Source organism: Balaenoptera acutorostrata, chromosome 6, assembly GCF_949987535.1.
Source record: "Balaenoptera acutorostrata chromosome 6, mBalAcu1.1, whole genome shotgun sequence".
In the NCBI taxonomy this organism is placed as follows: Eukaryota; Metazoa; Chordata; class Mammalia; order Artiodactyla; family Balaenopteridae; genus Balaenoptera; species Balaenoptera acutorostrata.
In genome coordinates, this window is record NC_080069.1 from 23,808,262 (window position 1) to 23,822,456 (window position 14,195).

General features: G+C 39.5%; 1 protein-coding gene across 3 annotated transcripts in view; it reads right to left on the bottom strand.

Moving 5' to 3' along the window:
* The window catches only part of LOC103017183 (contactin-associated protein-like 3), a 250,501-nt gene that overhangs the window by 147,914 nt on the left and 88,392 nt on the right, over window positions 1-14,195 (bottom strand). For all 3 annotated transcript variants that reach the window (XM_057547774.1, XM_057547777.1, XM_057547775.1), the window contains one exon: window positions 11,620-11,730. In XM_057547774.1, coding sequence (XP_057403757.1) covers window positions 11,620-11,730 — 111 coding nt within the window. The remainder of the gene's footprint in view (window positions 1-11,619; window positions 11,731-14,195) is intronic.

Below are 14,195 nucleotides of genomic sequence, written 5' to 3' on the forward strand. Positions count from 1 at the left end.
TGTATAACCCTTAGCAAAATTTAAAGCTTACAAATTCTTTAAAACTCAAATTCTTTCTAAGATTTCCTCATTTCCTGCGATCTTTATTCCAAAATTCCAAAATTTCCTCTCAACCACAAGCACAATGTCTTTTCCTTTGATCCACATCTTAAACATGCCACAACTCTGGCTGTTCTGTAATGCATTATTAAACTTTTTATTTTGAAATAATTTCAGATTTACAAACGAGTTGCAAAGATGGGGTAGGGAGTTCCTGTCTACTTTTTACTCAGTGTGTCCTAATGTTAATATCTGACATCACCATGGTATTTTGATCAAAACTAAGCTATTAACACTGGTACAATGGTAACAAAACGACAAACTTTATTTTGATGTCTCCAGTTTTTCCACTAACTAACTCCCTTTTTCTGTTCCAGAACCCCACATTGCATTTAGTCACCTTGTCTCCTTAGTGTCTTCCAACCTGTGATAGTTTTCAGTCTTTCTTTGTCTTTAATAACAAGATTGATCACCACCCAACACCTCCCTGCTACTTCTACTGATTTGTGCAAAGGTCCCATCTAATGTTTGATGAATGATAAGTCCTTCTGGGTTCTAGCTGAGGGTTAACTAACAGTCCCAAGTAACATTACTCTGCAACTGCCTGTAATTTTATAATAATTGCCAAAAGAAGTCAGAAATTAGGTGTTGGCATTTAGCTGATCATTTTAACTTAAAGGTCCTACATTTGAAGTTTTATATGAATCAGTTTCAATCTCTGCGAAACTGCTAAATGTCCTGTATTCTTAGTATCAAGGTTGTAAAGAATGTACTGAAGATACTTCTTCTTTTTGCATTTCGCAATCTTTCTCTGTCATCTTTAATCTCTCTTGAAGCGGGAAGTATCATCAACACGGGTACCACATGTACAGAAATGCAACAGAGTAAAAAGCGTCAGCATGCTTCCAGCATCTGCCCTGGGACCAGCCTCTCCCACAGATGCAGCCACGTCTCTGTCAACCACTCTTCACCATCTGCAGGTAATCAACCTTGAACATTTCACATTCCTTACCTGTGGTGAGAAGGTGCTACTGGTATGCAAATTAAGCTATCTGATTAAGTAGGTACTCTGATAAAGTAATGAAACTGCAGAATTCCCTGTGCTGCAAAGCAATTCATTTCAGCTGGGTAACACGGCCACGGCGTAATCCCCAGACCCCTGTAGGGTGATGATGTTGAATTACTGTGCATTCGCCCATGCACGCAGTCCACCGGGGTAGATGCCCTTTTTTCTAATGACTGGAAAAAGTGGGAAATGCACAAATATAACCTGAGGACTGTTAGGGAGCCCCGAACAGTTTTACTGACGGGTAAGGGAGATACTGTTCTGTAATGGAAAACAAAACAAAATACACTGAAACAACATTAAAGTGGGTAGCTTGAGCACAGCCGCCCCACCAGCTCTTAGCTGCAGAGCAGTGGTTCTGAAACTGATCAGCCTGAATTATTCAATGTTGCAGATCTTCAGTAAATTCCCCCTGGGAACCAACACCCCCTGAAACAGAGCCCAGGGATTTGCAATTACTGTTTTGGAGTCACCAGTGCTGAACCCACAAGAAAGGCACTTGCCCTCCCACCCAGCTCTTCCCCTGAGCACACCACAGACTGTCTTTTTCTATTGTCACCGTCCTGTCTCCTGCCTCAGCCCCTTAGTTGAATAAAGTGTCACAATTCATACAAAGGAAAACATGTCCAGAGGGTCTGACTTGCACAGAACAAGGTTCCACAGCTTAGGACACTGAACACAAAACATCCCTCCCAGCAAAGTGTGATAGGTATGCTTTAGGGCTGCAATGAGAATTCAACAAGAAGCTGTGTTAGAGCATCTAGCACAATGCTTTCTCTCCCATACATGATCGCAAGACGGGAGACAGTCATGGTGAAAGAGGGGTGACATCCAGAGTGTGGGGCATTGCAGTCTTTTCATTACTGAATGGCCCGTTACCTGCCACTTTATACTAGATAAAGGAGAGAAAATGAGGAAAGCCAAAACTTGTCACAAGCATGTGATGTGTTCAGGACCCTCCCAGATGCTCTAAGTGCTACCTCACAACTCCTCCATGCACCCGGCAAGTGGGACGGGTGTTACAATCTCTGCTTTGCAGACAAGCAAAAAACAATCATTTTAGGTTTGGGTGAGGGTATTTTATTAAAGCTTAGCTCCCTTTTCATTCTCTACCCCTTCTAAGAACATATCCCTGTGATTTGTCAGTTATTCAGTATTGTTTGCTTATCAATACCAGACTGTCTTTTATATTGATATACTGGCAGATATATTGGAAGGTTTCTGTCTCTAGTTATGCCTGTGTGATTGTTTCCCCCACCTTTCGTTGGCTCAGACACAGGCAGTGACTTGTGTCTTTGGGGAGAGGAAAGGCTGAACAGGAAACTCTCAGCTAGGGCCTTAATTATTCTGGTCACTGATCAAGATGAAAATGACCCCTGCCCCTGGTGGCCACGGGGCATGCACTGTCATAATGAGTGTCAGCTTTGTGCAGAGGGGGAAATTACCCAGAGGTGGAAATTACCCAGAGGTGAAAAGGAGAATAGCTCATGCCTTCTTCAAGTTGGAACAAGGTCCAGAGCAGAAAGATACCGAAGGGAGCAAAGTCAAGTGGGATAATTTGAAGTGAACAGACTAACCTATCTCCAGGGCATCTAAATGTCAAGCAAGTAAATGGCTAAATTGAAATTGTAACCGAGGGAAGTTTCCCTCCAAGATCTTCATTACATTGTCTCAAATGGGAGCTCATCAAGCTCTGTGTATTTCTTTCCTCACTTAAATGCATCTTAATTCACAGAAAACTCATTGCAGATTCCAGGCGGGGCTGGGTGAGTGGGGAGAGGGTGAGATAAGCAGGAGTAACAGATGTTCCCAGGAAAAAGGGGCCATAGGGCGGCAGGCCCTGGGGATGCTCCCTGACCATCCCACTCAGAGATCTCTGGGATTTATAAATTGGTGTTTTGGTCACAACCCTGCCTACATTGCTGAGGGAAATTTAAGCATTTGCTCCAGCTCTGATTTCTTAAGGAACAATTCCAACTATCTACATATACCATTTCTGGCTATCAGGATGTAAAAAATGCAGAAATCCTCCCTCTGGACCTGTCTAGGTAACCTCTGATTCCCTTTCTGCTATGCTTCCTGCAGTCTGCTAGCAGCCTGAGCAGGAGACAACAGGTAGTTTTCCAAAAAGTGCATCCATAATGAAAAAAATCACACAGAGCTGCCTAATTGTAAAACAGATTCCTGTACTAAATGCAGACATACCCTATAATGGTTTTGTAAACAGACAACTTAAAATTAAATAAAAAATAAGTGTATACTTGTTAATTTGTGATTCAAATTAAATGCCAGTGATATTAAAGAAAAAAAGCACAGTGTGACTGTTCACACGTGACTCCCTTAAGTTCTGTGTGCAGTGTCCCGAGGGACAACTTTCAATGCCCTTGGCAATTAACATTCATCACTGCAGCTCTTTCTGCATAAAATAAACAAAAATCCATTGCTACTGTGTGTTTTGTTTTGCTTCTCTCATAGACACTCCTGACCAAGTTTTAAAGAAACACACAGTAGAGAGGCATTCAGATCTGAATTGATCTCAGGCTTTGCAGTTCTTATGTGTTTGAAGTTCTGTATTGACAAGACTATAAGATGATTTTGCTAATTTCTCACCTTAGAAATAAAATACGAATTGCCCAGCAAGCCTATAAACCATCCGAACACGTACTAAATACCTCATGCATGACTGAATAAAATGTATGACCAAGTTTATTCGTGCATCTCCCGTGAAATCTTCATGTTTATGAGAGATGCAGCTCTGAGATTTGGTCTAATTCTATAAAAGCATCATTGTGCATCTTTCAGAGGCCCCCTGAGTTATTCAGAACAGATATGATTCCAGATCATTCTTGAGGCCACTCAGAATAGCTGCATCTCCCTCTGATATGTAGAGAACAGTGGGGAATCCAGGATGCCCAGAAGGGCAGGAGGCCAGGCGTTCTGCTCCAAGGCCCCCACCACTTCCCAGGGACACACCGTTACTCTTCTTAAGGCAAGAGCTCCTTTTTCTTTTTAATTAAATTCAGTGTAGGATCATGTCAGGAAATGCAAGGGTGAGATGCTTAGAAATAAAACCATGAGTACTAAATTATCCATCCATACTTGACTGCTCAGTTAGCCAGAAGCCTTTGGAAAAAAAGTCCATTAATGGTAAAACTTACATTTTCTTTAGTGATGTTATGTAGCTGACTTCATTACAATTTGTAAGCACACTGTGGAAGCCTTGGATAAAAAGAGATATGTACAGACGAGCTGCTATACAAAATAGAGTAGTAAAATGAGAATGCAAAAAGGATGAGGTCTAAGCATCACAAAATGTAAATACTACTGACAAAGGTGCATTTTTTGGGGTGTAGGCATTCATTCCCAGCAAAGTATGGCATTATTTTGTGTCGGAGAAAAGCCTGCTCCACTGGATTTCCTTGGAGGAAACATGGCAACAAGGGAAGAGTCTACTGCAAGGATCACAGGACAGAGAGAACAGGGAACCCCTGAAATACCATCTTCCAGTCAGCCCCTAGTCCAGAAGCTCCTCATTAATGTTCAGAGCAAAGGTGGGAGTAGCTGACCACAGGGTCCACTGAGATATTCCATTAGACTTTGTCACTGGCTGTGGTCTTCCTGGACCAGTCTCTGTGCCACAAGTTAAACCAGAAGTTCAACACTCCTGTGTGCTTTGATTTAACATAGGATCCATGTATCATCAGTGATCCCAGATGCCTCATGAAAGGTTGCTAATTGAACCTCACCCCTTTGGCAGGATTGAAGGTCACCTCACTTGGTATGTCTTTCATCAGTGACTCCAAACAAAAAAAAGGGAATATCCCTACAAGAGGTAATGCAATTGCATTGGATGAGTAAAGCAATATGTGATGGGACAAAATATATCTCCATAGGGATGCCAATAATATTTATTAAAAGTGGAGTAAACAAAGACATCATGGTGTATGTCAAGGATACATACTGTTAAATAAATAACTTTCATGAACATTTCTGTATATTATACATGATATAAAAGTGAATTACTTTGGAAAATAACAGAGTAGAATTTGCTAGACAACTATTTTTGAATTTGGATAGTCCTTAGAAGGGCTTCCACATACCTTTTGGGAAGTTGCCAAGTACGTCATAGGCAGTACTTACTCTTGGAAAAATACTATGGCAAAATTGTGGCCACCATAAGATACTTACTGGGCAGATTATAAACACAGACATAATTTTGCAAGGATAAACTGTTGTGTTTTTCATTCCTCTCCGGTAAATCCTGTTAGCCAGTGATCATTATCCCATGAAGCCCTAGAGAAGCCAGGGAGGGCAAGGACCAACTGAGAAAACAGGAAACAGGACGTGTGATGTCTCCCTCTTTGGCAGGAAGAAGAGATGGGAACCCAGAGGATCGTGGGAAAGAGAGGAAATGGAGGAAGGGTAAAAGGTGGTGGGAGGGTGATTCAGACACCTTGCTCAGGAACGAAGTCCCAGGGGGATCAGAAAAGTGAGAGGAATAAGCAAGCTGTAGAAAGGCTTTGTCTTGGCTTCCATTTGGAATTTTGGGAAATCACCTTGTAGGGGGCTGTGTAGTCATTACTAATGGTTGCCAACTATTTCCCTTCTTCTACCTTCCAGGCACTTGGAGGATTGCGATTTCCACGCCCCCTGGTGGTTGGGTGGGGCTATGTGACCAGCTCTGGCCAACAAGCTCTGAGTGGAAGTGATAGGTTACTTCTGGACTAAACTGCCAGGATAAAACCATTTGACGAACTTTTTCCCCTTGGCATGGTGAACCAGACTGCCCACAGGCCATCAAAAGGGGGCACAGAAGTGAGATGAGAGTCTGACTGGATCTGAACAGAAGGTCAACTTGGCAAAGGCAAATTAAACCTGTAACCAAGGCTGCTCAGGCTGGAAACCAAATGAGACTCATGGTCAGGCTTCAGGGAGGCAAGAAGTGACATCGCAAAGATCCCGGAAGGGACAATGACCTGTTCCCTGGGAACACGGTCTTACCAAGAGGTAAATCCGCCACAGGCTTCAGGAGCAGGTGCCAAGTAACCCTCAGCGTTAAAAGCAGACAAACTCCCTTCAGCAGATAGCAAGGAGCTGAGCCCCAACGTGAGAAGCCCCACCATCCAGCTCCATGAGGGCACCGGCCCTTCTGTAAACCCACACACTGTCTTGGAAAGAAGCAGGAACAAAGAAATCTGAGCATCCCTGGAAGATGCTCACCCATTCAAAGGAGTCCACTGAATTCAAAAGAGACTGAGGATTGCCTTATTCTGGGGGTAGTGCTATAATTTGGGCTACTTGGTAGAGAGAAATGACAACATTGCCTCCCTGAAGGTTGTTGACAACACTGAAAAACACGTTTGGTTTGTTCTGGTTTGTCTCATCTAGCATCTTAGGTTCTATGGAGGTAACCTGGAGACTCCAGACCTTGAAAAGGACCATGGGAAAACCTGAGCAGATGAGTTCTGTGTGACAACTGTACGGCAGGGTCTGCACGAACCCTGGGATTTGGGGGCTTCTCCTCTCACATGCTACCATCATGCCGTGATTTAATAAAGTTGCCTGGTCACCAAGACAGTGCTCTGTGCTTTAGTACATGGGTGTATTTTACATGGATGCTATTACATTTGGCCTGTCCACTGCACTCAATACCCACAGTTGCATCTGCAGGATCATTTGTTAAGAAAAATCGGATAAAGAATGTGTCTTGGCCCTAATAGGTCTAAAAACTTTTAGGAAGCACAGATAAACAGAATGAAAAATCTGACATCCAGAGGCAAAAATTCCCCAGTACATTCATATGCCTTTATAAAAATCTGGTTTGCAAGCCCTTTTATTGCCATCTGAATTGCTCAGACTAGTATTTGGGAATACTGACCAGTTCTACCAGGCACCTAGCCTGTGAATAAAAGATAGAAATACTGGAGAACTACGATTTTATGAAAAAATATGAGGGACAAGTTTATTATTATAAGATTTGCATCAAACATTTTTGATGTATTCAGTAATATTTTGATTTATATCAGGAGTTGATATACGTCTAGATATTTTAAATTATTATTCACTCTTTCCATTTTCTAACATTTCTTTGTAAAAAACAGTGAATTTTACATCACAGCTTATTTGGGATATTGCAGAGTCCAAATAATCAGACGTTCCAGGTTATAAGAAAATATTTAGTGTCTGATGCCCAGGCCTAAGCATTTTCTCCTAATCTAATCATGTGTATTTATTTCCTGCTAAAACCTGGAGTATTAACTTGTACTAGTAAATGTACTTCCTAAAGTGAGAAATAAATATCTTAACGCTGAGAATTGTTGCTAATATGCTCGGCCATCAATTGTATTGGGAGCATTAGACAAAATCTTTCCTGGCTCCACCAACACATAAGTCTGTTGTGAGGAAATATGATCAATGTCTCGGTACGGGAAAGGTGAAGAATTACAAAGAGAAAAGAAAACATCCAGTCAGTTCAGCTTGTCTCCATCTACTTTCTGTTTGCAATACACAATATAGTAATCTGATATGCCATTTTTGATCAAGTTAAATTTAAAGCAGTCTCATTTGCACTGTCAGTGATGAGTGGCTTGCCGCATTAGAGGGTGTGATTTTCAGCATCTGGGCCATGAATGGAGTTGTCCCTCTTTCTGGGGATGATTGTTTATGCAAGCACTTTGGGGGAACAAAAAAGGAGAACAAATTGTGTGTACACTTCCTCCTAATCAATCTCAATCAGCTCTGGCCAGACCACTCATCTCACCACCATGCCTGCGGTGACTAAAGAGGACACGTCACGTGGCTAAAAAGAACATGTTATCCGGAGTTGGAAAGCAGCATCTGAAATGCTAAAGCCAGTTTCATGAAGGGTCACCTACAGTAACAATAATTGTGAAAACAAAAGGTTATTTTCACATGCAAGATCTAGAATGAAAGTCCAGCGTGGTTTACTCTAAGGTAGTTTTTTTACTTTTGGTTTTGGTTTTTTAACTTTTGTTTTGAATAAACTTGGATAAACTGCATAAAGTTCCTTTAGGAGATTTTTGAGAAGAAAAAAATGAAGTCAATATTATAGCATGTTCTTATTTAGAATACACAGATTTCAGCAATCTTGATTTTACATGAGAAATATTAGGTCACTTGTAATTCTAGGAAATATCAATTTAATATTGATGGAAACAAATTCAGCTAATATGAATAGTCAAACCCAATTTGACTGTAAAGATGTAAAGCTTCAAGAACTTTACATTTTTATCTAATGGCATCAATTTTCTTGAATAGGTATATGAATACATGTACGTGTCTGTGTTTTACCCCTTAAAAAAAATCCATCAGTTCTGAAAAATTATACATTCAGGCATTTCCAGTAATTTGTGTTTCTCTGTATAAAAAGGTAAGGTGTATGACCTCAGAGGGGATACTTTGTTAAATGTATTATCTGGAACCCAATCCCAGACTTCAAAATGGGAATGCTAGAGGAACCAGACTAGAAATTTCAAAAGTAAACTCCAGGAGCACTTAGTCCAATGTTGAGTGATGATACTAGCCCATTACTATCTCTACAATAACCAACACTTCCATTAGGGAGCTCACAGAAAACACTGGCAAACAGGTGGTAACATGCTCAGGAATCATGGTTTTCAAAGATGCAAGGTCTGCATCTCTCTGCTTTGGCCCACCTGTCCCTAGAAACGCCTGGATCCCTCCTAACTTCTCTGCTCATTCCTCTTAATATCCTTCATAGACTTCTTTCTTCTATTTATTGCAAAGTCTTTTCTAAGAAATATTTTACTACTTTTCATAAATTAATAGAAAACAAAATAAATACATAAACTGCATAAGTAAAAAATATGTAAAAGAGAAAACATGAAATGTGCAATAAGTTTTAGTCAATTAATTAACATTTGTTATGTGTTGAATCAGTGAACTACTTTAAAATCATAAAATGCCTTAAAGTTTGAATTATTTGGCTTTGGGGGGTTATACAGTGGGTCAAATTTATATATATGCACACACATACAATCAAAAATTATGTATAGACTATTCTCTTACTACCTTTATGTATCAGGTAGATGAATTGATCAGCTGCTATGTATAAAGTTCTTGGTGGAAGCTGTGATATTTGAGACATTTCTAATTCTTAATGAACATTCTAGAAGCGCAATGACTTATGGGCAAAATAAGAAACTAGGGGTGTAAGGCAGACCACCTTCTTTAAAACTTCCAAATACCACAACACAGACCAAGGAAATTTTAACCATACAATCAGGGAGTCTAACATGATTTTCCTCACTAGATCATACACAAAATATTCAAAAAAGCTAAAATTACTATATATGAAGAATCATCGCCCTCATTATATTCATCCACATTTCATACTATCCACATTTTACATCATAATAATCTAAACTAAAGAGAACTAATATGTTCTCCAGCATTTACCAAGGCAAAGGAAATGTCAATAAAGACTCTGGGATGCTGGCTTTTAACAGAAAACACATATAGATAATCCTTCAGAAGGAATATTGATAAATTGTGCTGTCTAAAGCATGCTTTAGAAATGGGTCTGAAATCAGGTGGTAATATCTAGGGATATTTAGTGAAATGTACACTATATGCAATCAGAGTAGCAACAATCATGAAAAAAAAACCCTCATCAGTTGATTGCCACTCTTAAAATAATTAATTTAAATTTGCAAAGAGAGTAGTTTAAATATAAAAGATAAGCTTTGTACTTACCATTTTATAATGATGGCTTATAATATTCTGAGTTATTATTTTTTTAATTAAATATAATGGAAATAAGTTCATCTTAAGCTTCAGGATTTTCCCTTCTAATGTTTATAAACTTCCCAGTGCCACCATATTGATAGCACTGGAGGCCTGAATCATAAAGATACTCTACACATGCAAATTAGAAACACAACACACAAGCCCCTCGGGCCTCTTTAAACTAATTAAATATGGCTTATTTATTAGTTTTTACAATTTTAGGGAAACCACTGGAAAGTTTAGATGTTAAGCTGATATTAGAATAACCACCAGACCGAAAATGGGTAATTTGATAACTGATCTCATTGAAATCTGGTTTCAATGAGAATATATTTTTACTGGGGTGCTAAAAATGATTATGAATGATGCTTTGAGGAGTAAATATCTGGCCACAAAATGCTTTTTCCTGGGAAAATACCATGAAGGCGGACAATTAATGGACATGCCTTCCCATCCTGAGCTCATTGAATTTCTTCACCAGTGTTCTTACTCTTCCCTGCCAATCTATTTGATCACTTACTAGGTTCCCAAATTTGATCCTTAAGGACACAGTAAAGTTCAAGCTAGACTTTAACTCTGATCTTAGAAATGTCAAAGAAAGGGAGGAAAACACTCAATTCCTTAGTAGTATCTCCAGAATTTACAGCAGTGCGTTTACATGGGACACAGTTAATTTTAACTTTTACTTTCTGAATTAATCTTTCATTTAAAAAATCTATCCCTTAAAACAGTAGCAAAACAAAAGCAGAAATAGAGACACAGACGTAGAGAACAAATGTATGAATACCAAGGGGGAAAGGGGTGGGGTGGGAGGAATTAGGAGACTGGGATTGACATATATACATTATTGATACTATGTATAAAATAGACAACTAATGGGAACATACTGTATAGCACAGGGAGCTCTACCTAATGCACTGTGGTGACCTAAATGGGAGGGAAGTCCAAAAGGGAGGGGATATCTGTATGTGTTTGGCTGATTCATTTTGTTGTGCAGTGGAGGCTAACACAACATTGTCAAGCAACCATACTCCAATAAAAGTTAATCAAAAAAAGTAGCAAAGCATTTGAATTGAATTGAAGTGTATGTATTCACTTATTTACTCCACTGAATTATTATTTGTGCAATAGAAGAGGTAATTCACTGGACAACATTCAAGTAGCAAAAATGGACCTTTCCAAAAAGTAAGTCATTAACTCCCTTCCCACTAATAGGAAGGGAATCTTTATTTTCAGTAGCAGCCTTCACCTGGTCTCCTCCCAGGCCAAGTCCTGGGAATGGAGTCATTTTCCCATGACATCCTTTGGCAGCTTCACATCTTGCAAACATCAGGCCTCCCCAGTGGCTGCAGCACTGGCTCCTTCTTGTGTTGTTGTAGTTATTCATGACCAGCGCACTTGACTAGTCACCCTTCTGTCGCCGGTCCTAAAACTAAAAAGGGATGATAACCCTGGAAAAAATCTAGACTCCAATAATTCCCTTCTCATAAATCTTATTGATGATCATTTGCTGGCAATCAATAGGGAAGGAAGATATCAAAACAAACCAAAAAATGGATCATAAGCAAGAAGAAAGCTAGCAGAGGAATACTAGCAGATATGATGAACCTGCTGCTTTCTTCAATTTCATTAAACTCAATATAATTAATTTTTGACCTATAAGAAGGAATATGAACTAAAAATGAAAATAATTCTCTCTGGGAAAGAATCAGCGTGGATTGACAAGAAGACAGCTGCAGACTCACCGTCTCTGCGATTAAGGCTTGCGAAGCCAGGGCCGTGGCTGCTGGACCGCTCTGAGGAGCTGCTGAAGGAAGCCCGGGGCAGGGCAGACGCCAGAGGAGCATCACAGCTATCTGGGGGGAAACACCACGTGCGGGTTAATACACTGATTAAAACTTTCCTGTCCTCTCTTCCTCTCTTCTTCCTTCCCTTTTACTTTCCTTTCCTTCCTATTTCCCTGCCACCCTCCCTTCTCTTCTTCCTTAATTTCCTTTCTTTTTAGTTAACAGGCTAGGAAAATGCTAGAGCCTGTGGCAAACATCAGTCTTGATCAGAGGTGTGTTAGTAAACGTTGAACAACAGCCTCTTAAGGAAAATTAAAAACCCTGATTGGTAGCATTTGCCACTTTCCATGGTGTAAATACTCGTACCATGGCCAATTCAAAGCTATCAGCGTGATGTCACTGACCAGGAAGTTGGAAAAAGAATCATTATATAGTATTTTCACCACGCAGACACAAGGTATGTAAATAACCTCAAGAGCACTGATAACAGCAAGATGACAGAAAATAAAGTAGGAAGTGGTGAGTTTTCAGAATGTATTACTTTTGTTTTAATATGATTTAATTAATTATGTTTATATAATTTAATTTTTAATAATGATTGTATTTTCATGCAAAATTCATGAAAAGTTAATGATTGGCTCTTGCTAGCTGCTAAAAATTGGTCCCAGCACATCACTCCTAAATGGGAAAATATTAAAAGTATTTCCTTGAAAATCAGAAAGAACACTTTCACAGACACCACTGTTTCTACTGAACATTGCACTGAAAGTTCTATCAGTACGTAAGAGAAAATTTAAAAATTAAAAGCACAAAATTGGATAAAAAAGAGCAACCGTTATCATTTCCAGATGATATGATTATGGAGGTAGAAATTCTGAAAGTCATTGGCTAGCTTAACAATTCGTTATACAAAAGCTGATAGTATTTCTAAACTTATCCATAGTTAGAAATTAAATTAAATAGAATAGCAAATACTAACAAAACATATAAAGTATCTAAGAATGAATCTTACAGAATTTGCAGGACATTTATGGAGATTATTATAAAAATTGTATTGAAAGACATTAAAGAAAAACTACATAAATTCAGACTACAATGATTGCAAATAGGAAGACTACTTTTAAGGTACGGTTTTCCCTAGCTTGATCTAAAGATTCATTAGAAGTTCAATCAAAGCTCAGGAGGGTTTTTCACAGAACTTGAAGCAGTGAACCACACAGCTCAGGGGTTCTTAACATGTGGTACAAATATGATATAGGGGGTCTGTTGAGATGAATAGAAAAAAATTACATCTTTATTTTCACTAACCTCTAGCTAAAATTTAGCATATTCTTCAGTCACAAATGTAGACAAACCAGACTATATTCACCAGTGCCCGTGCATATGTTACCAACATAAGTTACAGATATTTTAATAGCAATCGTTGTCCAAGACATCTAGAAATATTGTTTATGGTCCCCTTTACTTCAAAATAACAGTATTTATTAAAGTCACCACTAGATCTTGTTTTTGAATGCGCTAGTAACTAAGAAGACACTATGTTACAATTTCTAGTACATTGATATCAGCATTTCAATATAACTATTTACTTTGTAACCCTATGTATACATTTTATGCATTTACAAGCATTGCTGTGAGAAGGGGTCAGGCTTCAGCAAAGTGCCCGAAGGGTCATTGGCACAAGGAAGAGCAAAGAAACACCCGTTGTGAGTGTGTGCACTGCAAGTACAAAGCTGTTGAGACATTACTGGGGCATTATTAGCCATTCAGAAAATTCCAGAAGATTGGGATCATCCACAATCCACAGTCAGCTGTGCTAACTCGAATGTTAACGTGACAATTTCTCAGGGGACAATTTCTCTGCCTGTTGAGCAGACCAGGCCTGCATCATTCCCCCTTTAGGTAAAGGGGTCCCAGGGATCTAAGTAACCTGCTCAAAGTCACAGAGCTGGTTGAGGGTAAGTGAAGATTATCTCCATCAACTGTTTAGCTTGGGAAGCCTGCTCCTTTCCCAGCCTCCCCGACCCCCCCCCCCCCCAGCACGGCTTCCTTTCTGAGTCTCCCCAGACGCTCCCCACTCAGTCCCCTCTGCTCACATCTTTCTCATCTCACCGTATTAGGGTCTCTCCTTTCTGGGTTGGAAACAGTGAGGACCAAGTGTAGATTCTGGAGCCAGACAGGGTGTGGGCATGACATTTACCAAGCTGCCTACTCTTGGGAAGTCACTGGCCCTCCCTAAGCCTCAGTTACCTCATCTGTACAATGAGGATGTCACACAACTGAATCACACAACTGGACAAAGGGGAATCACACAATTCATAGGGTTTCTATGAGGATTAATAGTGTTTGCTTTTATTATTTTCAGTATGGTAAGACAAGTCATCACATAAGCTTCTTCAAAATATTCTATAAGGACGTTTTCCCTATAGAGAGATATAGAAGGCAGCATGCAACGTTCCAAGCCATATTCTCATTTTTTATTCTTTCCTCAAAAGAAGGCATATGAATCTTAGTCTTTAAAAAAAAAAAAAAAA